This window comes from Phlebotomus argentipes, unplaced genomic scaffold (genome assembly GCF_947086385.1).
Source record: "Phlebotomus argentipes unplaced genomic scaffold, Phlebotomus argentipes genome assembly scaffold_4, whole genome shotgun sequence".
NCBI lineage: Eukaryota > Metazoa > Arthropoda > Insecta > Diptera > Psychodidae > Phlebotomus > Phlebotomus argentipes.
The window spans coordinates 11,567,448-11,590,482 of record NW_026776174.1 but is presented as its reverse complement, the minus strand read 5'-3'; the positions used below and the strand labels follow the sequence as shown (position 1 = coordinate 11,590,482).

The 23,035-nt window shown below is 47.1% G+C and overlaps 4 protein-coding genes across 4 annotated transcripts; 2 read left to right on the top strand and 2 right to left on the bottom strand.

The window, feature by feature from the left end:
• Positions 1-289: 289 nt before the first annotated feature.
• On the top strand, positions 290-3,549 carry LOC132258643 (uncharacterized). Its single transcript, XM_059756037.1, has 7 exons — positions 290-453; positions 1,584-1,702; positions 1,777-1,928; positions 1,990-2,198; positions 2,264-2,417; positions 2,594-2,800; positions 2,856-3,549. The coding sequence occupies exons 3-7, from the start codon at positions 1,858-1,860 to the stop codon at positions 3,100-3,102; spliced, it is 888 nt and encodes a 295-aa protein (XP_059612020.1). The 5' UTR covers positions 290-453; positions 1,584-1,702; positions 1,777-1,857; the 3' UTR covers positions 3,103-3,549.
• Positions 3,498-7,134, bottom strand: LOC132258641 (ATP-dependent Clp protease ATP-binding subunit clpX-like, mitochondrial). The gene is made up of 5 exons (XM_059756035.1): positions 6,962-7,134; positions 6,261-6,544; positions 4,422-5,713; positions 4,132-4,353; positions 3,498-4,055 (listed from the first exon to the last, which is right to left on the bottom strand). Exons 2-5 carry the CDS (start codon positions 6,331-6,333, stop codon positions 3,846-3,848), a joined length of 1,797 nt encoding a protein of 598 aa, XP_059612018.1. The 5' UTR covers positions 6,334-6,544; positions 6,962-7,134; the 3' UTR covers positions 3,498-3,845.
• A 235-nt stretch (positions 7,135-7,369) lies between these two features.
• LOC132258640 (regulator of G-protein signaling loco) lies at positions 7,370-21,555 on the top strand. The gene is made up of 6 exons (XM_059756034.1): positions 7,370-10,175; positions 18,221-18,367; positions 18,441-18,800; positions 18,884-19,730; positions 19,859-20,130; positions 20,305-21,555. The coding sequence occupies exons 1-6, from the start codon at positions 7,869-7,871 to the stop codon at positions 21,361-21,363; spliced, it is 4,992 nt and encodes a 1,663-aa protein (XP_059612017.1). The 5' UTR covers positions 7,370-7,868; the 3' UTR covers positions 21,364-21,555.
• Positions 21,552-22,768, bottom strand: LOC132258642 (large ribosomal subunit protein mL45). Its single transcript, XM_059756036.1, has 2 exons — positions 22,561-22,768; positions 21,552-22,502 (listed from the first exon to the last, which is right to left on the bottom strand). Exons 1-2 carry the CDS (start codon positions 22,609-22,611, stop codon positions 21,552-21,554), a joined length of 1,002 nt encoding a protein of 333 aa, XP_059612019.1. The 5' UTR covers positions 22,612-22,768.
• Positions 22,769-23,035: the final 267 nt, after the last annotated feature.

The window sequence follows — 23,035 nt, the reverse complement described above, 5'->3', positions numbered from 1 at the left end:
GCTTTCTCGCTCTCTCCAACTAAAGTTTTTATCTTCGTTTCCACATCGTATTATCCAAACTCTCAGTACTGCTGATTGTACAATTTCCTACGTAAACAATAATAATTGAGAAGAGATAAGACATTAATCTTATCAAGCGTGACTTAGTGCACATTTACAAATTGACCTTAGAGCGTGACATCGTTTAATCATTGCAAAAATTGCACAGAGAAATTTTTATCCAACTTTCGAGTATTTTTCGAACTTCGCCATCACAGAAAGAGAGAGAGAGAAAGAGAGAGGGAGACAAGAGGGAGAGAGCCATCTCTCACTCTCTCACGTCATTTCGGACATTCATTTTGAGTTGTTTTGTTTGGTATTATTTCTCCAATTTTAGCAGTTCTCGCGCGTTTCAGGAGACCTAAAATGTTCATTTCCTCATGCAGTGGTGTCTCAATAAGTGATTTCAGTGAGGTAAGGTCACTTCCTCCGCTTAGCTTCGTGGCGGCGTGGCAAAATTGGGCGATGTCGCAATGTCTCCCCCGCGAGGGAAACTTGCAGCCAATTTCCCCGTGTGTGCAGATTACGTGGAATCCAATTGCGCTGTTCAAATTCTTGACCGCACACAAGTGTCCACAGCTGCTCGTGTGTGTGGCGATCTGTCAATCGCCTCGATCGCCTCTGGAGTGCCTAAAATGTGGGGCTTCGCAACTTGGCACACAATTTGACGCCCCTTCACCGCGTCTAGGGCAAAAACTATTTGGCAAGATGAAGAGTGAAAGTGAATAGGCGCTCAGATTTAGAGCTGAGCGCAAATGAGGTGCTGAGATTGCGACAGAGATAGCGGAAATCTTATCATTCGCAAAAACATCTCACTTCACCTTGACGTCTCAAAGTCAGCTGATTCAATTTGCGAAGTATTTTTTTCTTGTCTCACGGCGGCAATCAAATCAGGGACTAATCAGCGCGAATTCACAATGCAACACAGCAATGTTTCCGGGTTTTTCCCCATGACCTTGATTTTGACGGCACGAGTCGCTCTTGTCAGCCCATTTTGCCGCCCGGGTGGTCGTCCTGGGCCGACTTCGGCGCGCCAAATCAGATCAGCTGTGACCTCAGAATCAGCAAAGGTCACTCAGATTGTGTTCTCGTGGATCTCCAAAGTTCACAAGCGATTTAGCAAGTGGAGAACCCGTATATGAATTGATTCCTCATTCGCGACTGAGCAGCGATTTCTGCTGAAGGAAAGCCTTTTTTCTCATAGCGTAAATTGAATGAGACGATGAAAAACCGAAGAGAAAGACTAGCGAAACTCCGCCTCTTTAAAAGCCCAGCCCAATGAAAATTCTATGTTTTCTGAGTTCTAGGCGTTCTAGACATCTGGAACAGTGCTTAAAGTAGAATTTCTAGACACTTTATTATCTTAGTGTCTTAATTCGGCACGTGTGACCATAATTTGGCAGTATGATGTTCACTCTCTTCTCATTTTACTGCATATTTCTTGTTTCCACCTCGGTTTTTATTATAGACTTTACGACTTAACACGTTGTCTCAACACGACTTTATCCTTATCTTAACCATCCTTGTTTATTGATTTCTTTCAGATGCTCTGCGGGATGGATTGACATGGGGTTTTTTGCACACAAGTTTCTGTTCCTGAGCACCTTTGGCTACAGCTAAAATAAACGCACGCGTTGAGAGGAGAAAATAGAACTATAAACAGGTGATTTACAATTACATGAATCATCAGAATGTTTGCTGTCTTATGTGCTAACGAGTCTGTTTTTCCATGGTCAGATTTTCACACATCATTCGATAAGGCATCACACTTAAACAAGAGCAGCAGAGTAGATTATTATATTTTTGCAAACACGGAGAATGGACAATCAGGACAGCATCTCTTCGGGCAGAAGTCTTCCGCAGTGGATGCGTACAAAGGTGGACAGCAGGTGAGATGGCGAATGGGTCTCTCGGTGAGTTGCTTGATTAACTGTTGTGCGGCGCTTTCAGGATCACCTCCACCGACATTCCGTTCTCGCCGCCGACGCACGATGAGTCCTTCTTCTACGTTCGCTATCCGGCGGGCGACGGGAAGCGGCAGGAGGAGCTGAGCCAGATCCGGAGCGTCCTGGAGGACGCCGGCGTGAGCAGCCTGGCGGGCGCGCGGGACTTCTCCAAGCACACGGACCAGTGCAAGATGTTCCTCAATGGGGCCAATCGTAACTATGACCATTGAAGCTAATGCCGCAATAGGCAAACTCACCGATTGTGTTGTCTGACGTAGAGAGTGCCAAACCCGGCGCTGGAGCGCCGCTGAAGCCCGTGGGCACGGATGATGGCTTCAAGGGTGGCGGAGCGGCGTGCGGCAGCTCGATTGTCCGCATGGCGCAGACGATGGTCAACAGCCGGCCCTTCACACGTGGATTCACCGTTGCAAAGTAATTTGTGTTGTCTCTGCACATTTTCTCTGTGTCATTTGCCACTGTCGCCCCGCAATCTCGCATTATCTCTGCGTCTGTTGATCAACAAACATGTGCGATCACTGTCACAGTGTCCCTGGGAGCGGGAGCTAGAGCAGGGCAGGAAAAATGTTTTTGTTTTGTGTATTTCTCAGTTTCGAGGAGGCGTCGCCAGACGTTGACTTTCCCGTGATCAATGCCGAGGAAGATATTGCCATTGCCAACGCGAAGAGGAATAAGATGAGACGCGGCTCAAAGTCCCTACCAGCCTCGCCACTGGGATCACCCAAGACGGCCAGAAAGATCAACCAGAATCCATATTTTGCCACAAATCAGACGACTCTCGTGATAGCAGATCAAAAGTAAATGACTCAAAACAGACATTTGTGGAGCAATTTGCTAATCTGTTGCTTGCAGGAAGTGGAATTTATCGGATTTTCTCGGGCTGCAGCGCAAGACGGCGATCTCATCGCAATTCATGGCATCAGAAGTGGACGAGAAGGCCGAGGATGCACTGGAGCTGGAGAGCAAGCTGGTGAATCTGGATCACGACAGGGTGAATGCAGAGGCCAAGCTGAGTGAGAACGCCGAGCCGCCGACTGTGCTGAAGGCTAAGCCGTCTGAATTGCGTGAAATGAATTTTTGGTCACCGACCTCCATGTAGAAAGTCACAGAAAAACACACTGAAAAATGCTCTTTCAACTCTCTTGTTTTGCGTAAGTTTCTGTGTAGAAAAAGGTTTGCTCACTAAATCCTTCGATTATTTCGGCAATCAAATTCGCCTTCCTGTAAAGTTCATTCCCTTCGTAGACTCTATTGTTGAATTCTTTCTTGTTTTTTTTGTATACGAATTTTATTCTTTTATCTGCTTGATAGCAGTGAAAGCGTATTTTAGTCATTCTCAGAGAATCACTCGCAAAATAGCTTTCGTGTAGTTGTAACAAATAACAAAAAAGACATCGTCGTTTTATCTCTATTTTATCACTGAACAGACGAAATTGATATTAGGCAATATTATGCGTTCGCCGAGCGGAAAACAAAGAGTGAAACAAGAAGGTATTCTCTATATGTTCATTGAAATTTTAATAAAAATAAATCTTGTGAAAATCAACACATTTATTTTTGTCCTAAAATCGTCATCCGAACGGCGTATATTCGTGCGATCTTCCAGTTAAATATGCTCTTCATTTCCCCCACATTGTCTATATTAGCGCTTTTTTTGTGTGTTTATTTTTCTTTTGCAATTTCTCATATTTTGACACCCCCTAAAATTGTATCTTGTATTATTCCATAATTATACTTTTGCTGAGAGAAAATCGAAATCATCGGAAAGTTGCAGGTCATTGAAAAACTCTTTCGCAGCAGCAGCTCTTTTCTGTATGGCCTTCAGCGCTCTGTGGCTGATTGTTATTGCTGGATGCGCACTTTTGTACTCTCCTCCTCCTCGGGATTCGTCGTGGGACTGAGCGAGGTGTCCTTGGGCGAATTCGAGCTCACGGGACTCGCACTGCGAACGTAGTGCGGCGTTGAGTTGCCGCGGACGCACTTCTCGTCGATCAGCACCTCCTTCACGTCTGACGCCGGCACTTCAAACATCGGCTCGAGCAGCAGATTCTCCTGCAAAACACAAACACAATTCCATCCGATTAGCGATAAAGTGTGCTGATTGCGCAGCGCAATGATGCAATATCACCATAATTGCTCGCAGTCCACGAGCGCCCGTTTGGCGCTCCATTGCCAGGTCAGCGATGGCCTGCAGAGCGTCATTCGTGAAGGACAACTCCACCTGATCCATTCCCAGCAGCGCACGATACTGCGGCACGAGGGCATTGCGAGGCTCCGTCAATATTCTCACGAGCATGTTGACATCGAGACTGTGGAATGGAACCAGCACTGGGAAGCGTCCGACGAATTCCTTAGGCAAGAGAGAATGCCAGTCAGCGCGAACATCACGCAAGACAGAGAGAGAGAAGGTCAACTCACCGGAATCATGCCGAATTCCACTAGATCTTTCGCCTGCACCTTCCTCAAGCACGCATCGCGTTCCGCCTGGTCGTCGTCCATCGGCGACGCGACAGCCTGAGCGGCACGGCGACCCTCAGACGACGACGCCGGCATCCCGAAGCCCAGGTACTTCTCGTTGAGGCGTCTGGCGATCAGACGATCGAGTCCTGTGTAGGCGCCCGAGGCCACGAACAGTATGTTGGTCGTGTCCACCTGCACTGTCTCCCCACGCAGCTTCCGCGGTGAGTTGCGCTCCGGCACATTGACGATCGTGCCCTCTAGCATCTTCAGCATGCCCTGCTGCACCCCCTCGCCGCCCACATCGCGCAGCTGATGGATGCCCGGCACGGCGCCTATCTTGTCCACCTCGTCGAGGAAGACTATGCCCATCTGCGCGCGCTCCACACTGTAGTTGGCGTCCTGGAGCAACTTGGCGATCACACTCTCGATGTCCTCACCCACATAGCCAGCCTGCGTCAGCGTGGTGCAGTCACAAATGGCAAAGGGCACGTCCAGACACTTGGCGATCGTCTGCGCCAGCAGCGTCTTGCCCGAACCCGTGGGCCCCAGCATTAGGATGTTGCTCTTCTCCAGCTTCAGCTCGTACGTCTGCTTGTCCAGCAGCACTGATCCCGAGGCGTGGTCCACCGCCGGGCCCTGCTGCGCCGGCGCCGCCCTCGGCATCTCCGACGGCGAGCTGCTCATCATTGTGTGCCCGATCCCAGAGATGTGCAGGAGATCGTTGCGCGCCAGAGTCTCACTCTGCGCCGCGGTGTTGTTCACAGACGACGGGATGTTGTGGTAGATGCGCTTGTAATGATTGTACACAGCCACAGAGAGCACCTTTTTGGCCAGATCCTGACCCACCACGTGACGATCGAGGTACTCCATGATCTTCTTAGGCGGCGGCGGCGGGCGGCGATGATTCTTCACCTCCTCCTTCACCGTCTTCTTCGAATCCACTTCCGACAGCACCACGAAGAAGTGGTGACAATTCTCGCACTTGACAAAGCGCGTCGACGTGACGAAAGTCTCAACGTGTGAGCAGGGATCGCCACACTTGGGACACGACAGCACGTTCTTCTTTGACGGCGGCTCCTTGCCGCCTCCGCTGCCTGTAGTGCTGCTGCCGCCGCCGCCGCCAGAGGGCGGTGTTGGACCACTTCCGCCATCCTTGGCAGCCTTGCATGTGGGAGCGCACAGGTGAAATCCCCGGTGCTCTATCGACAGATGACTGGATGTTGTGTTAACCGCTCCCAAGCACAGCAAACCTGCGAAGAAGATCAAGATAATGTCACTGCATAGCCTTAAGACCACGCCTCTTCAAAAGCTCCGCCCACACAAGGCGATGTATTCTATCACTTCTTTTCGGATGATCTTGGATTCAATTGAGCGTTATTATAGAATTAAATAGATTTTCTGAACATAAAGAGCCCAAAAACCGATTTTTAAAGGTAAAATAGGCATGTTAAATTACTGTGTTGATTCGCCCTGTTATGCTGGCCAAAACTGCCCTACGCGCAGTGCCAGATTTGCACACGCCACCCACAAATCTCCCACCTTTTCCTAGGAACCGAAAGCATTGATATCAGCTATAAATATTTGAGAAACTAGTGGAATAGAGTGAAATCGAGCCAAAAAACAAGGACAAATAGCACAAAGGAAAAGTCTAATTGCGAAACACAGACATGAGACGCGCTATTATTGCTTGGCGGCAAGAAAAATGGCCAATAATGCCCTGTTTGTGTCTCTGAACACTTGATAACATTTCGGTCACTTGTGGGCATCTGATAAGATTGCCCATTTGGCGTCACTCACTTGTTCGTCCCTTGATGTTCTGGCTGTTGACGGCGAGCCTCCCGAGAGTGAGGCTTGTCCGCACGCTCCGCATTGTCCCTCTGGTCTCTGGCCTGGATTCGGGGTGTGAAACTCTTCCCTGAACGCCTGAATGTGAAGCTCGAAAGTGTCCGCGAGCAACCAAAAACAGTGTCCAAACACGTCACTTCTCTGGCAGCCTCTATTGTTATTTAATTCCACGCCGAATTAATTTTCCATCCACGAATCGAATTATCAATTCCGATTGCGTCAGGGAGTGAATTTGGCTGGAAATAAAGAGTGGCAGAAATACATATATTTTCACTGTGTCTCACTCGCACTCGCGCGATATTTTGGTGGCTCGCGCCAGCCATGGGCAGCCGCGAAGGGGGGCCATCAAGGTGGGTGAGATCTCTGCAACAATTTCATTCTCATTCCCCCCTAAAGATCATTGCAAACTGCTTTTTCCACGCTGCGCGCCGCGCAAACTTGAAAAGTCGCTGTCCCAATCTGCGTAGAATCTATTTCTCAGACACACCATTGATGTGTCTCAAGGTCTCTAAACTTCTCGGGCTTTTTTATCAACTCCGCGCTCTGTGTGGTTTTTGTGCTGATGGGAAATTCACGAGATCCTCCCGTGTCAATGGCCCCTGCGTGGCGTGAGCCAGCAAAATGGGCCCGTGGGGCGACAAGGGAACACTCACACGTATCAGCTGGCTCGCCCGTGGCAATTTTCGCACAATAATTTGCCTGATAAAGCACTGGTGAATCGCAATAAAGTGAATTGCGACTATGCAGATTTATCCACTTTTTTCTGACACATGTCACTGCCTCGATTCCCACTGTCACCGCTCATGGCGCTGCGGACGATCTTCTTTCTCTCACGCACACTCGCGCACGGGAAAACTTAACGAATCGGCTCTCTTCCTCTCTCTTTCGGGGCAGGAAATGTCCGTGGAAGTCTTCTGAAAGTCCACACAGCGTTTCAAAGACTCTTGATTTGAAATTGAAGAGAGAACCTGTAAAAATTATTTAAATTGCTAAAAATTAAAGAGTATCCCAAAGAGATCAATAAGAGCAATGCCATTGGATGCTTCGAGGCTCCTTCTCCCTTCTCAGGAAACTCCTTTCGTCCATTCAACGATCTCTTCTCGAAGATTCGCAATGGGGTGTTGCGATCTCTTTCACTCGCATTCCAGTTCGTCCAGTGGAAAGGGCGACTTGCGCGTGTGTGCGAGAGAGTGTGTGTGCGTGCCTGAGGATAACGTCAAAGTGTGGTGTTTTGTATTTTTATCCCTCAACTGCATTTTTGCCCAATTTTCTCACCCCAAAAATGCTAGAAGCCCGCGAAAAGAGTACATAAGTGTCCAGTGCATGGCTGAACACTGTCGGAAGGTCGATTTGGTGTGCAGAAGGACGGGAAAAGTGCATTGAAAGAGTCAGATTGGTCGCAAGCTTGGCTCTCTTGTTCGCCATACATTGCCTTCTCTGTATGTATGTCAATAATCTCGGTGGAATGTGACAAATTATGTGCATTTTCCCCAAGTGCCTCGCACTCGAGTAAGTGTCTGGCGGCTGATGTGCTGGTGAGGCTGGCCAGGCAGTTGGAAAATGCATCGCAGACGCAAGAAGAGGCCCAGCTATGGGACTCGCACGGTCGAGGTGTGTCGTGGCATTAATGGGTTTGGCTTCACCATCTCCGGACAGCAGCCCTGCATCTTGTCGTGCATCGTGAGCAACTCTCCGGCCGATCTGGCGGGTCTGCGCGCCGGAGACTTCCTGATATCCGTGAACGGGCTGAATGTGTCGAAGCTGCCCCACGAAGCGGTGGTGCAATTGATCGGGAATTCCAGCGGCAGCATCCGGATGACCATTGCCGAGAACTACTTCTCGGACAGCTCGGACGAGGATCAGGTCACCATCCACAGCAATGTGCAGCGCGTGAGGCCCAAGTATCACAACAAGATAAAGGCCAACAGAGCCATGATGAGGCGCTCGATGGAGGAGAGAAACAGCCCGTCGACGATCCTGTCGGACTTTGCGCTGCACAATCTCGCCCTCCGGCAGATCAGGGAGAACGAGGCTTTGATGCCGCTCTCGCCAACTGCTCACGACATCATCCTGAGCCCAAACGCCAGCAACAGCAGCGACGTGCGCAACGTGAGTGCCATGGTGAGGAGCTCGAACAAGTCTCGCGAGGATCTGCGTGTGAAGCCCATGGCGCCCAAGATGACGCGCCTGCGCGAGTACCGAGTGATCGTGGGCTATCTGGGCACAGTGGAGGTGCCTAGACAAATAGCAGTGGCCGGATCGAAGCTGCAAACGGTGCGCGGATGCATCCGGAAGCTGAGGCACGAGAAGAGAGGCGTCACCACCGTTCTCATGACCATTCTGCCCAACTGCATGACCCTGAAGAACTGCGGCGACATCTTGCTGGCCACATTCCCCGCCGGCACCATCAATTATGTGAGCAGTGGCTCACAGAACGACAACAGATTCTTTGGCGTGATCACATCGGGACTTTACTCCGATGGGCTGATGTGTGATCCTACGGAAGTAATTTTGCGGCACACGACATCACACAGCTGTCATGTGTTCGCCATCGACACGAGAATCACTGATCACTCCTGGCATTTCGAGAAAGTCAACCAATTCAAGATCACCTGCTCAAGAGATCCACTTACGAACACCTGTCAAGAAGTGCCGAGTACATCGGAGTATGTGGTCAATTTGCTGCGCAGCATGTACACTCTCAAGTCGCTGGGCAGCCGTCAGGAGGCTGGGATGCACTTCCGCACGAAACCACCCATGGGCAGGGGAGTGCGCGAGCACAGACTCAATCCGCGCGCTCTGGACGATCACGATTTCATGGCGAACTCACCGCAGCCGAGCAACCACAGCGAGATCACCACCACTTCCAGTAACTCAGACTCCGGGATTGGCTTCCACAACGACTGCCCGAACCTCTCGGATCGCGTGCTCGTGGTGGACTTCCCGGGCATTCAGAACCACAAGCTGATTCCCAGCTTCCGTCCGAATCCCATCGGCAGCAGCGACACTTCTCTGCGTTCGTGTGGATTGTCCAGCGCCCAGCAAGAGTCTGAATCTCTAGGCCGCAAATCCTCCATTGTGGAGTCAATTGAGGGCAAGCTGAAGCCTCATCACTCTAAATCCAAGTCTGCAGATAACATTCCTAGGCCGTCCACGTCCAGAGACGCTGATCCCAGGCTCACAGTGAGAGCCATGCCGGATCCCAAGATGTTCAGCGATCTGGGTCGCGACGAGGCGTCAGGCTATGAGATGGTCTTCCCCATTTTGCCGCTGAAGTACTGGCTCTCCGGCAAAGTGGTGGACGACGAGGGAAATATCGTGCAGGAGAATCCGGTGGATGTGCCTCAATCCGCAAACCGTCCATTTAGCTGTGAAACCGAGGAGTCCACGGAGGATAAGCAGAAGAAGTTCCTCCAGACCGCTCGCTCTTGCGATGACATGATACTCACGCTGGAGAAGGAGTTCGACAACAAAGTGAATCTCATGAAGATGTCCCTGGATGATGTGTCGGTGCTGGAAACAGCGCCGAAGCCGCCAAAAGTGCCTGACGTGAAGGAGGATCACGTCTTCTTGCCGCCAATGCCAGTGAAGAAGTCACGAAAGTCTCACGATGGACGGAAGAGCAGCAACATGAACAAGATCATGTCGTACAAATTGAGCCCCAAAGTCTTTGGGCTGTCACGACCGGTGTCGGCGAGTCTGGAGAATATTGCGCGATCGTTCAGCAAGAAGACGCCCGACAGTGCCAAGGACTTGAACAGCAATTTTGGCAGCCTGAAGGATCTGAAAGATGACGAGTGCACATTAAGGAGGAATCTGCTGGACAGCAATGCTTACAGTGAACCAGATCTGCGATCGTCAGAAGATGTAAGTCAATTTTTGATTACACTAATCCTCATGCAGGTCTGATGATGATGTGTAATTTTCGGAAGGCTGCATGAGGGTTAATTGATTATTTTTGCTTTGTTTACGTTTACACACATTTTTTCGATTTCCTCCTTTCCATTTCACTGTTGGTGGGTTTAATTATAAACCATGTCAAATTGGCCAAATTTATCATTCTTACCCCAAATGAAAGGGCTCTGATGCTTAATTATGGGCAATTCTCCTCGGTTTTTGGACACATTCTGCGATATTTAACATACGCGCATTCCTTCATTCTCTCTCTGTGCGTCTCATCTATTCAATTAATGAGGAATTTCCCTCTTTTGAAGCACACTCAATCAATCCCACAACACAACAATACTTGAGCAATGTGCTCTCGATGTTTCTTCTCTGTCCCATGAATTCACTCTGTGTGGAAACTCAATGTTGTTGTCGCCTTTTCGGGCTGAAATATTTGAGATACAAAAATGGGAGAAATAGAAGAGGAAAAAGGGGGATTGGATTAAATTGTACTTGGCTCTGTCTGTATGACTCTCTGGCATGCAGTTAGGTCTGGTTCTTGATGGCAAACAACAACAATTGGGATGTTCTGGAAAAATGGTGGGATCTAAAAATATTATCTAATCAGAGCGGAGAAAAGCTCCACAAAGCGGCAGAGTTTTCCACTGGTGTTCACATGGAGTTTCTGTGGCGGTTAGTTTACAGGGCGGATTGTATTCTTAGTTTGTGCCATGAGACAGTTGAAATCAGTCACGCGAATTTAGTCTCACTGGTGATTTACTGGAAGATTTACAGCTCTGTGTGACTTGCTGGCTAAAGTGCCTCGCAATGAGTGAAACCCTCGCTCTTGACTGTTCTCGCTGACAATAAGGAGGAGGGCGAAATATTATTAAGTGAATAATATAAAATCAGAGAGACACTTTCATGGAGTCAGTCGAAGCATGAAAAAGAGACTTCGAGTGTGTGTGAGAATATATGCTTGAGACATTGGAGTGCGCGAAAAGGCGAGAAATATGTTAGTCAGGCCATGACGTCATGAGGGAGGAAGATTTAATTCCATGAACCGGTGTGTCGCGCAGTGAATAATAATAATAATAACGAAGTATTTTTGCGCCCTCAAATTTGTGGACACACTCGTCAAGCTATTATTATTTGTGTGCCGTGGAGCTTTTCCCTGTCAAGCCTTATCTTGGACTGGTGTTTGCCCGCGGAGAGCCACTCCAAGTGCACAATAGTTTGGGTTAATGAGGAAGGAGAGTAGAGCGAGATATGTAAATATGGCAATATTTCGACATGGCCACATTCGGGAAAGAGAAAGCGAAAAGGGGTGCTCGTGAAGTGCTGTTTAGTGGGTGTATATTGCGACTGCTTGCGAGCACGACTATGGGTTCAGTGATAGTCGCACAATAATCAGAATTATCTTATCACAACGGTAGACACCGCATTCCCTTGTGCAAAGGTGATAAAATACGGTATTTTCTATTTTTTACCACTTTGCGAGAAGTGGTGAAAGACAATTGAGTGTGTGGAAAATTTCATGGACAAATTTTTGGAAATTCGAACGCTGTGCAATAATGTTGAGTTAAAGTCAGCAGAAAAAAGCACAGACTTGAGCAGTGAAGGTGTAAAGTTACTCTATAATTTCACATGAACTAAGCTTAATATTTTTTTGCGGGTGATTTTCGGTGTGCAAATAAGGAGAAAATAATAATGATGTGATTTCTGTGCAATATGTCGAAAGTGTATGGATTAGTCTGTGGCTACAACTCAGCTGAAATATCAGCGGTAAGATTATGAATTCAGTGAGCGCAAAATTAAGGAGTGAATTCACATAATATTAGTTTGTACAGTAAAACTACTTCACATTCATTGGGAGATCAATTTGGAAATTAATAAGGCACAATATGTGGAATGACTAATTCATTGAATGTGAAAATGTTTTCTCAACGGGTGAAACGGACATAAAATTTGCATTTAACTGAGCATTATAGTGCATTTGGCGTTTCTTTGAGATATTAAATCTTCCACTAGAATGGATTTTCCTCACAATTTTGCTTGTATTCTGCTTCGCTGGATGAATGAACGTGTGTGTTTGTCTGTTTGGGTCGATTAGCCACAAGATGCTGAATAAAGTGCTGGTGATTCATTGACTTCAATTGGAAATTCATGCTCCAGAATTAGCTGCTGTATTCTGTGTGCTGCATTTCTCCTCGATTGTGGCGTTTTATGTATGCATTTTACACACCATTTCAATATGTCAAAGTCATTATAATTCTCTATATGAGAAGACGAAACCACACAGAATTGAAATAATTATCCGACAGAAAGATTGCCCTAGAAATATCAATGTGAATATTGTGAATTGCAAACTGAAATGCTAGATTCTTATTCATGGCATTGGAGAGACATAATGAGAAGTGTATTATCTTACGGTACAGAAAAAGAACAATCACTTGGAATATATCGTAACTTTTTTAGTGCACGCCAAGGTTGGAAGAATGCTTCATTTTCTTCTTCTATTCGACGTGAAATTAGCTTTTACAGAATATTTTTAAATGCTTTGGATTCTTCCACATTGCATAAGAGTAAAATTATTAGTTTTATGGATGAAATGTGAGATGTTTGATCTGAAAGGGTTAATTTATGTGGTCAGAAACGTTCACTTGCAGTGTTAAGAGAGTTATAAGTTAATGTGTTGCCAATATTATAAGATCGATGCCTGGATTTTATAATTATTAACACGTGTATTGTTGATCCACGTTACATGTCTTCAGTCTCTCCAGCCCATAACAAGGAGTAATGATGCCAAGATGGTAATCACTCCTGTAATACTGTTATTAATTAATGGGAAATTTCTGTTGTTTCTTCTTTTATCTAGAATCTCGCTCTCAACAATGTGTTCTAATAAAAACAAAATAGTACTATCTTAACGAGCGTCAGAGTGAAAGAAAAATCATGCGCAAAAAGTTTAAGGTGTGATGCAAAGGGAAGATAGAATAGTGTCATAGTGTTCGCATTGAGTGATGTTTATTGTCGTCTTTATTAAGAAATGACGGTTAAGATAATTTCCCGGCAATGTGTGCCGCTGAATTCCATAATGATCGCGTGCTACTTGAGAAAATGAATGAGCCATTATGCTAATTGTACATCTAGAAGTAAATTTGTGGCGGCTGAAGACCGAATTTACCGCGGGACTTTCGTACATTTTTTTTCACTTCACCTGCACGGACTTGCCGTTAATGTCAGGTGGTTTTTTCTTTAAAACCTCTCATTTTTCCGTACATTCCCCTGCACGTTGTGCAGTTTTGTGTCGCTTTAAAAGGCAATTTGGAGTGTTTCCCCGTGGATGAGCAATGGTGTGTAGATGGGTAAATAAGCGCGTGTTGCACATGGCAAGGCGGAGAGGCGAGGAACGAGGAAGAACTAAGAGGATGGCAGTTGTTTCTTGCGGAGGGACTCACCTTTATGTGCTCAACAGTTTCTTCTATGGCATTGTTGGTAATTTTATTGGGTGAAGATAGGGCAGGAAGTTTCCCCTCGGGAATGATCAAAAAATGGACGATTTGAGGGGCGAGAAAAGACATGGTTTCACCTCTGTTTGAAGGTATTTTCGTATTCATTTGGTGTTCATTTGAGCTGTGAGTCACACAGAAAATGTTCAGCCAGTTTTCCAGTGCGACAATTTATCAAGTCAATTGAGAATTCATTGCACAATTGAGGGAGTGATTGGTTTGTGCACAGACACACACAGACATTGCTGAAAAAGTGTGGGCTTTTGGCGCTGTGTTACAAATGGAGCAGATCAAGAGAATTGATTTGATAAGACAAGCAGTGGCAGATAAAAATGCCAGAGACGATAAAGTCTATTCAGTCAGTGAGAAGAATTGCCTTCTAAAGCCCACGAATGATTCCTCATTTGAGGCTTCTCTTGAGTATAAACCACTCGAGAGTTCGATTAATCTGAGGAGAATTGCAGAGGGAAAATCTCGTGGGCACTGTGAGAGGATAAGAGTGCTGAAGAGGAGGAAAAAGAGTGGCGTTGGTGTGAGAAAATGTGACAAAATATCCATTGGATCTGTGACTTTGCCAATTGATTTGGCAAATAGTGCCTTTAGCACTCTGCAGACAGTGAAGAATCTGAGACGTAGAGAAGAAAATGATGAAAATCTCTCGCCAAGAGCTCTAGAGTTTCGCCAGAGGAAAATTGATCCTTTTTCCTCGTCCACACCGATAAAGAGTGTCGAAATGAGGGCGGAAAGTGAGCGAGAAGTGGTGGGCAATGAGAGGAAATTTGAGCTAGAATGTAATGAAATTTTGATGGAGGAACAAATGAGAAACTCGATGATTGTTGATTGCGTTGAGATAGACAAGAGTAAATTGGTGGAGTCAAAAGAGCACGTAATGTGTGTTGAAATTTGTATGCCGCTAACGAGAGAAAATGTGGAGAGGCACGAAAGTGTGGAAAATTCATTGTCCGGCGACGAGGGAGCGGAATGGGGACAATATTTTGATTTCTCCTTCATCTGCGAGCCATCAACGTCGGATGCTGAGGAGGAAGAGCACGTGAGTGTGCTGATGCCGGCGCAGCCGATGACTAGGAATTGCGTGAAAATGGCCAAAATCCAGCAAAATGCCAACAGTCTCAACAAATACACTTCAGCCATTCAGTCGGCATCCATAAAGAGCCTCAAATTATTCACTGTAAGTTTACATAAGAGAGACGGTGTCTTTGGCCAAGGCGGGTGTGATATGATGGAAAGAGAGATAATGAATATCTTGGGGAATTATTTTACAGCACATCTGAGGAGGTTGTCTCGTGCATTTTTATTGAAATGACTGACAAAAGAAATGTGTCGGTTAAACTTGTTTGCCCATTTAGGTTGGAAGGTAAAAAAAAAACACCTCATCCCTCGTCACACTTGCAAATTTTGCGCGCCGCGAGAAGAATACACAATAAAATGACGGGGCTATAAAGAGTAAAAATGGCAAAGACAAGATGGAATTTGATACTTCTTCCCATTTTACAGTCCAAGATCACACCAATTTCCGTTTCGTTTTCCTCACAATTTGCCGGTAAGAGCAACTCTGTCAAGGGGATGTGTGATTATCATGTGAAAGAGGAGTGATTATTGTGTGTGAAGAGAATACGGCGCACTAAAGAGAGAGAGAGAGAATTTTCGCTATCAGATAACCTTCCGTCTCGAAGTCCCCTTTTTGGGTTGTCTTTCTTTTCTCGAACATGCTAATGATATGAGGAATTTCCTGTGCATTTACCACCATTTTTGTGTTCTGTTATATAAATTTGCCAACATTACACATTAACATTTACATTTAGAATCCATCTTCATTCACACCTCGCACTGTTTGCGCGCACTATTGAGAGAGACAGAGGCAAAGAATATAAGTTGCCCGGCTAAAGTTTTGTGTTACGCCTAGAACATTGTGGTATGCGGCTAACAAGGAGAGTGGCGAAAGACAAGAACATTGTGCAGTAGAAATGTGAAACACGAGAAAATTGTCCTGCAAATCGTTGGTTAAATCAGCATTTATGCTATTTTAGAGATTCCTTAATTTTCTAGAGATATTTTTATGCATGTCAATGTATAGTTTGTTTGTCTTTTCTTTCATTTTTTGCATTTCTTGATACTTCAAACGTTAAATGTATCTAATTTATGTGAGACAACAATAGAGTAAAAATGTGTTAAGCATATTCCAAGAATAAGTGGAATTTTACTCGATCAAAATTTGATTTCTAAACCAAATTACGATCATTATGTTAGTTAGCACAAGTCTACAATTGCGTTTCGTCTATGAAACGTGAAAATTTCGAGATGAATCTAATACTATTTTGCTCTGGTTGACATATTTAACGCTCTTATGGATATTTTCTTGCTAAAATCATTTCTTTCACGTCTCATTATTCACAGTTTGGCGCGTAGTGAAAATGTGCAGTTAGTGTAAATGCTGATAATGGCAACGAAATTGCTCTGATAATGTTGCAAACAGCGATTGATCGCTTCTAAGTGTGTTGTGGCAAGGAGTGTAAATTGAATGTCTTTTGCTGATGTTTTTGATCGTGGTTCGCAATAGATTGAAAATGTCTACTTTGAGAAATTACCACTTGGCGGAAAAAAAGAATCAATTCCGGCCTCTTGAAGTGTTGTGTGCTTGTGACCCCTCAAGTCAAGTGATTTGTCTCTCTTTTGCTGCAATATTCTCGCGAGAATGTGTGCCTTTTTATTGCTATAAAAGGTGATTCCACTAATATCTTGTTTACCTCTTCATTATTGCACTTCTCCGCGGCCCCGACACGCATCCCAGATCATGCGTAAAGAGGTCGTGCTAGAAGGACAAGGATTTGATATTGAGGATTCCAGAGGAATCTTCAGCTGTGGTGAAGAAAGTTGGGTCTTTTTTCTGCTTGCCAGCGACACCATTGCCAGCGTCTTGCTCTGCGGCAGTTGTGGGGGAGCGGCGAGCGCTGCTTGTATGTGGGTCTCTGGCGAGCTCCCCACCCAACAGATGACTGTGGAAACTCTGTGTGGCGGTGCTTGAATTGGGCACTTGTGCGATGTTCGTAGATGAATAGCGCTAGATAGAGCAGCGGGCGATTCAATTGACGAGCGAGTGTACAAAACGTTTGGATTCTCTTTTCTCCATTCATCGTCAGTTCCTAGTTGTGTCTCTCAGGCGACCAGACGCATCTTCAGCCTCCGCAGCCTCAAGTGCTGTGTGCTGTTCTCTCAGAAAAGACAGACTTTCGTTGATTTTGAAGTGGGCTTTTTTCGTATTGCATTAGAGCGGAGGATATCATCAATTGATGCAATTATTGCCATCAATTTAAATTCCCCTCTCACAAACTGTGCGATTGTGTGTGGTTTTCTCGGTGATTAGTTGGAGCAAAGGAAAGGATTAATGCTGAATATCTCAATGAAAGTGTCTCTCGATTAATGTGTGGAGGACTTAAATGTGAATTGCAAATGATCAAATATGATGCTCGAGTGTGTGTGGAGAGGCAGTGTAAATGTACTCAATGAAATTAACTTTCGAATGCATGCGCGGGGTGAATTGATGTGATTTGTTGTTGATTTATCGACAGATATAATGTGTGTGTTTTTTTCGTGCTGAACTGTAAAAGACATTGAAAGTTGGCATTAGGCAGACGGAGGGAAACATCACTTAAGTTCACCCTTGAGTGAATATCGGCAAACAACAGGTTGGCGATCGCAGAGGATGCTTGTGACGTCCCGCGATCTGCAGATGGTTGTTGGCTTCATCAAGGAGGATGAGGTACTCCTTGTCGCGCGATTTCGATCGCGATATTAGCATGAAATGTCGGTTAACATAGCGGAGAGGTTGTGAGATTTCAATGGCTATTGTGCCGGGCGAGCAAGAAGTGGATTCCCAGCGGTAATTTAAATGGTGAATTGTAAGAGTTGAACGAGGATGGGAAAAATGAGGGGAGGAAGTGCAGAATAATAGGGAAGAGAGAGAGAGAGAGAGAGCGAGATAGAACGCAGAGATTTTGACGGTTTTTAATTTTGAGCAAATGAAGTACACGTTAGACACATAATAAGTTTCTCCACTAAAAGTGATGGGAAATTCCAATGTGCCCAATCTTCTTTGGTCGATTCTTGATGAGACTTTATTCAAATCACCTCCGCCGAATTGCTCATAAAACCATAGAGAAGACAAATAAGCCATATTCTTATTATACAGTCAGTTCAGGTCGAAGTTTTACAATTTGCAGTCGAAAAAAAAACACGCTGCCGGTTGAACAAATTTAGAGTATTATGGTTGATATGTATTTATGAAAATCCCTCTGAGGAATTCGCTGTTAACTGTTGTGCGCTGAAGAATGGGTGAAATTCCACTGTGCGATCTCCCTTAATTGGTGCACAGAAATTGCATACATACGATGGCCTTTGAGGAATCAGATAAATTTCGCAGAACTTGTCTTACTAATGACGCTATTAATAGCGAATTTATCGCATCGCACTGACGATTCTTTCTTCTCTCGCCTGCAGACTCGCGCTCTCCCTACCAATTCGGGTGGTTCACCGTTCAGGCGATGGGGTCAGTCGTCGTTTAGGTCACGATCAAATGAGCAGCGCAATCTCCTCCCCAGGAGGCCATCGTCGCTGGCCGCGTCCGAGAGTGATGTTTACACAAAGGTTCGTAGCGGCGAAATTGAGCTTTCATTGTTTGCAACAATATGAACTAATTGAACGATGAAATGCAATTTAGTCCATCAACGGTGAGGCGGCGACGGGCAGGATGAAGGGGGAGTTCTCGGGTGAAGCCAGCGAATCTGGCGGCGTGTCTGGATGGAGCAATTCGTTCGAGCGACTGCTGGAAGACACGGCTGGTCTGCACGCGTTCGCGGAGTTCCTGAAGAAGGAGTTCTCGGCGGAGAACATCTACTTTTGGACGGCGTGCGAGCGCTATCGGCAGATTGAGGACCAGACTGAGAGGGCGAAGGAGGCGCAGGAGATCTTCGCCAAGCACTTGGCATCGACAGCGCAGGAGCCCGTGAATGTGGACTGCCAAGTGAGGACGGCGGCTGAGGGAAATCTCCAGTGCGCCAGTGTTGATCTCTTTGAAGCGGTGAGTGATTCTTAACCGATTTTGATGCATCTTCACGGCTTGAAAGTGTTCTAAACATGTGAATATTGCTCATTTTCTTGTAGGCCCAGAAGCAGATCTTCAACTTGATGAAATTCGACAGCTATGCGCGATTCATTCGATCGGATCTGTTCAAGAGCTGCCTCGAGGCGGAGTCCAAGTGCAAGCCACTCCCGTATCCCGGTGATCAGTTGGACGTGGGCTTGCGCACGGGTCCAGTGATGCCGACGCCGTCCAAGCTGAAGAAGTCACTGAGCAATGCTGAGGATCGTCGTCGGAAGTCTCTCTTGCCGTGGCACCGCAAGACTCGCTGCAAGTCAAAGGATCGCGATGATCTGAGTGTGGGCAGCAAGGGCAGTAGCCTAAAGGTGCCACTGATGAACTACAACAGTGATCTGCACAGCTCGCGCAGCTCGCTCTCCAGCTTCGATGCGGCCATCACGAAGCTGAGCACGACTGAGGAGGAGGGCAAGAGTGCGCTGTGCAGAGTGATCCTGCCGGACGCCGCCACGACAATCGTGCAGACGCGCGCCGGTGAGACGATGAGGGAGCTGGTGGACAGACTCCTGGACAAGAGGGGGCTGATTTACAACAGCTATGATGTGTTCCTGGCGGGATTCAGCAAGGCGCTGGATTTGGAGGACTTGTCGCGCAATGTGGCGGGAAAGGAGGTGCAGATCGAGCAGAGAGTGGTGTTCAAGCTGGATCTGCCCAACAGGAAGGTGATCTCAGTGAAGAGCAAGCCCGGGAAGGTGCTGGAAGACGTGTTCCGGCCCATTCTGCACAAGTACAACTACCGCCTCGACATGGTGCAGGTGTTCGGGAAAGAGTCTCCAGATCCCATCGATGTGAAAGTGGCTGTAACGTCGGTTGATGGACAGAGATTGCAAATAGTAATCAAGACAAGCGATGGTGAGTAATATTTTGCACTTCATCTTCCGCATTTATGCTAATTAATGGTAATGAAATGTGTAGTAATAAAAAAATGGTCTGTGTGGCTGCGAAATTCAGTTAATTGAAAGTACAAATTGTATTTGTAGGCGGTAACAATGTGAAGCAAACGAGCAAATTGGCCTCTGCTGGAGCCATGGATGGTGGCAATTGTGATGTTGCGCAATTGAAGAGCGCCCTGGCAATGCAGCACTATCCGTGCATGACCGGCAACCTCAACCAGAGCACTCTCGATGAGATCACCAACAAAGTGTTCAACGAGCTGCTCCAGGGAAAGGTGGAAACGCTGGCGGAAGCATCTGGCGCCACTGGACTGGATAATGCCTTTCCCAGGGCCACGATTGATCAGCTCTCGATGAAGGTAATGAACCATGTTATTGGGCAGTGAAGTCAATTCAACACTTGACTGATTTCTGGACATTCAGACATTTCTAATAATAACCCTTTTGGCCATCTTTTGACTATGACGACATTTAAAATGCCACCTTATTGAATTAACTGGATGCTAATCAATGTTTTCTCTTCCTGCACACAGTCTGAAGAGTGGGGATCGGAGGCCTCTTCGGGGATCTTCTCCAGGGCGCGTCGGCATGAGATCCTGCCCAAGCATCGAGGGCGAAAAGTGGTGCAGTCGCAGAAGAACTCCCAGACGGAGTCTGAGGACAATGGTGATGGCATGAAGAAGCCCCTGATTGCCAAATGGAAGAGCGGGGCGAAGTTGCAAGTGACGACGAGGAGTAGTCCGGGTGGAGATGATCTGCTGGAGGGCTTGAAGAGGGCTCAGCGATCGCGCCTTGAGGATCAGCGCGGCACGGAGATTAACTTCGAATTGCCGGAGTTTCTGCGGAACAAGGAGAACATGAACAGCAATAAGAGTCGTCGCGATAGTCGCTTCGAGGAAGCGGCAGGCAGTGAGGATGTCAGTCATCGGAGAGAGTCCAGCGATGGCGTTTCTGGCTTCCCGCCCAGACCGCAGCCCGCGCCGAGGCTGTCCATCATCAACAAGAACAGTGGCAATCACGCCGCTGCACTTTCACCGCGCACTCCGCCGCCATCCGTGAGTCTGGCGAGCAACAACAACGAGGCGTCCGGTGGAAACTACAGCAATTCGGCGGTGATCGAGAGATCGCTGCTGCAACTTCTGGAAGCGTCGCCGCAGGCGAGCGCCGCTGAGAAGCTGGACAACAGCGCATATCTCACGCCATCGCGCACCGGATTCACAGATCCTGAGCTGTTCTACGGACGCCAGACCGGCGACAGGAGTGCCTTTAGACACGGTGATCTCCTCAATTCCAGCTTCAGCAGCACGACGACGAACAACAGCACGAATTACTTCGAGGAAATGGGCGGATTTGGTGGCGAGATGGAAATGCAGGGTGCCAGAGGACCGCCTCCGCTGCCGCCCAAGCCCAAGATGGTGCCCATGAAGCCCTCCAACTGGAGCCAGAGCGCTCAGCGCCAGAAGCAGTCCAGATTGTCTGCGGCGAGTATGGAGGAGAGATTCAAAGTGGCCGCAGAAATGCCGCGGATGAGCGAGAACACGAGGAAGCAAAAGAATGCGTACTTTGATCAGCCCAGCAGCAGTTTTGTCTGAATTTACTAGCACTTAAGGACAACTATACTTTCTTACTTCTTGATAAGTTAAGTGGAATATTTAGGAAAAAGTGCCAATCGCGGAGGAAACTTCTGAAATTTATAAATTTCTATTTATACTGCTGATATTTTATAGAATCTATACTTGGATATTCTCTATTTTTTATCTAATAAAAAGAAACAAGATATTTAAGCCGTGGCCACTTGCTTTTCTCCCTTTTCACTCTCCGCCACCTGGACGGCGTCCGTGGTCTCTTCCTGGCTGGCCTGCAGCGCTTTTGGCGGAGTGTCGTCAATTCTGTACGTGATTGGGCCGGGTTCCTTGGCCGGCACCCATTCGGGGACGATCTTCTCGTGCAGGCGCCACTTCCCATACTCGTTGGCCATGTGGCGCTCAAAGACAACGTACTCCAGCACATCCTTGGCCAGGATCTCGCTGCCATGCAGGAGCCGGCCGAATCTGTCGTAGATGGCGAGCAGTTGCTGCGTGTGGAAGCGCACGGTGACCTGAGCGAAGACATTCTCCTTGGTGACCAGATCTGTGCACCGTGCATGAACAACTTTGGGTAAGTCCAGAGTCTTGAGGAACTTCCAGTGAATTGTCTTGTCCTGGATGTTGTGCATGACTTCCGGATAGGCGCGCTCAGTGATGAGTTCTCTGATGTCGTACTTCTTCTTCTGCATCATCAGCTCGTGGACTTTGATGTAAATGTCCTCGGCCTCCTTGGCGAATGTTGGCGGATCGAAGTCCTCTTCATACGTACGGATCTTCCTCAGTGCCAGCATGCTCTTGGACTTCTTCTCGAGCAACTCGATCTTCTGCTTGGCGCCCTTCTTCGTGATTGACGACAGCTTGCCGTCGCCCTCAGGAGGCACATAGGGCTCGAAGATGCCGCCGGTGCAGCTGATGTAGAAGGGGCGCTCCATCCAAGGCCGAGGCGGCTGCAGTCCGCGCTCCCTCAAGCGACTCTTCAATTCTTCGGTCGACAAGTCGCTCATCTTCTCATTGAGGTTTGGGATCTTGATTTTGATGACCTTTCTCGCGCGCCACCACTTGAACGCGGGATTCCAGTGCTTGTGGAATCTCTTCTGCTCCAGGAAGCTGCCAGGAAGTGTGCCCAGAACTGCCGCTGTGCTGCCCTAGAAACGACAGATGAGATTTAGTTGCGGCAAAAGTTTGCTTGTGAATATTCCTCACCTGAGACAGTTTCAGAGACTTCCTCACGCCATTCATTAGTAATCCCGACATGGTTTCGAGGAAAATTCACATTAGAAAACACCTGAAAATCCTAAGAAAAACACACTGGTCGGCCGGAGAAAATTTCAGGTTATTTAGACCAGTTGAACCCAGCGGAGGAGTTCACAATTCGAATAGCTTCGCGTGCGCATAGAAATCATGACCAGACCGATCAGATGAAAATTACATGCCTCAGAATCTCTTAACGCTTTCTTAAATCATCGAATACATCTCTTAAAAGACACACTACAACTTAGCAAGATCCCAAATCTCACAGTTCAGAAGATTTTCCAAGGCATTTTCCTGAAAAAAAAACTCCAGGCATTTAAGGGGAGGAGGAAATTTTTACAATACAAAGCCTTAGTGTACTCTAAGAAAATATACAATATAAAAGAAATCAAGGCAAATTTGTGGTAGCAAAAATGATCTATTCCAA

Bases quoted from the DNA above. Each gene is read 5' to 3' on its own strand.
- LOC132258643 (XM_059756037.1), top strand. From the start codon at position 1,858: ATGGACAATCAGGACAGCATCTCTTCGGGCAGAAGTCTTCCGCAGTGG. The intron at 1,929-1,989 runs GTGAGATGGCGA...CGGCGCTTTCAG, and splicing joins CGTACAAAGGTGGACAGCAG to GATCACCTCCACCGACATTC. The intron at 2,418-2,593 runs GTAATTTGTGTT...TGTATTTCTCAG, and splicing joins CGTGGATTCACCGTTGCAAA to TTTCGAGGAGGCGTCGCCAG.
- LOC132258641 (XM_059756035.1), bottom strand. From the start codon at position 6,333: ATGCGGAGCGTGCGGACAAGCCTCACTCTCGGGAGGCTCGCCGTCAAC. The intron at 4,354-4,421 runs GTGAGTTGACCT...CTCTTGCCTAAG, and splicing joins TGGAATTCGGCATGATTCCG to GAATTCGTCGGACGCTTCCC. The intron at 4,056-4,131 runs GTGATATTGCAT...TGTGTTTTGCAG, and splicing joins GTGGACTGCGAGCAATTATG to GAGAATCTGCTGCTCGAGCC.
- LOC132258640 (XM_059756034.1), top strand. From the start codon at position 7,869: ATGCATCGCAGACGCAAGAAGAGGCCCAGCTATGGGACTCGCACGGTC. The intron at 19,731-19,858 runs GTGAGTAATATT...TTGTATTTGTAG, and splicing joins AGTAATCAAGACAAGCGATG to GCGGTAACAATGTGAAGCAA. The intron at 20,131-20,304 runs GTAATGAACCAT...TCCTGCACACAG, and splicing joins TTGATCAGCTCTCGATGAAG to TCTGAAGAGTGGGGATCGGA.
- LOC132258642 (XM_059756036.1), bottom strand. From the start codon at position 22,611: ATGTCGGGATTACTAATGAATGGCGTGAGGAAGTCTCTGAAACTGTCT. The intron at 22,503-22,560 runs GTGAGGAATATT...TGTCGTTTCTAG, and splicing joins AGTCTCTGAAACTGTCTCAG to GGCAGCACAGCGGCAGTTCT.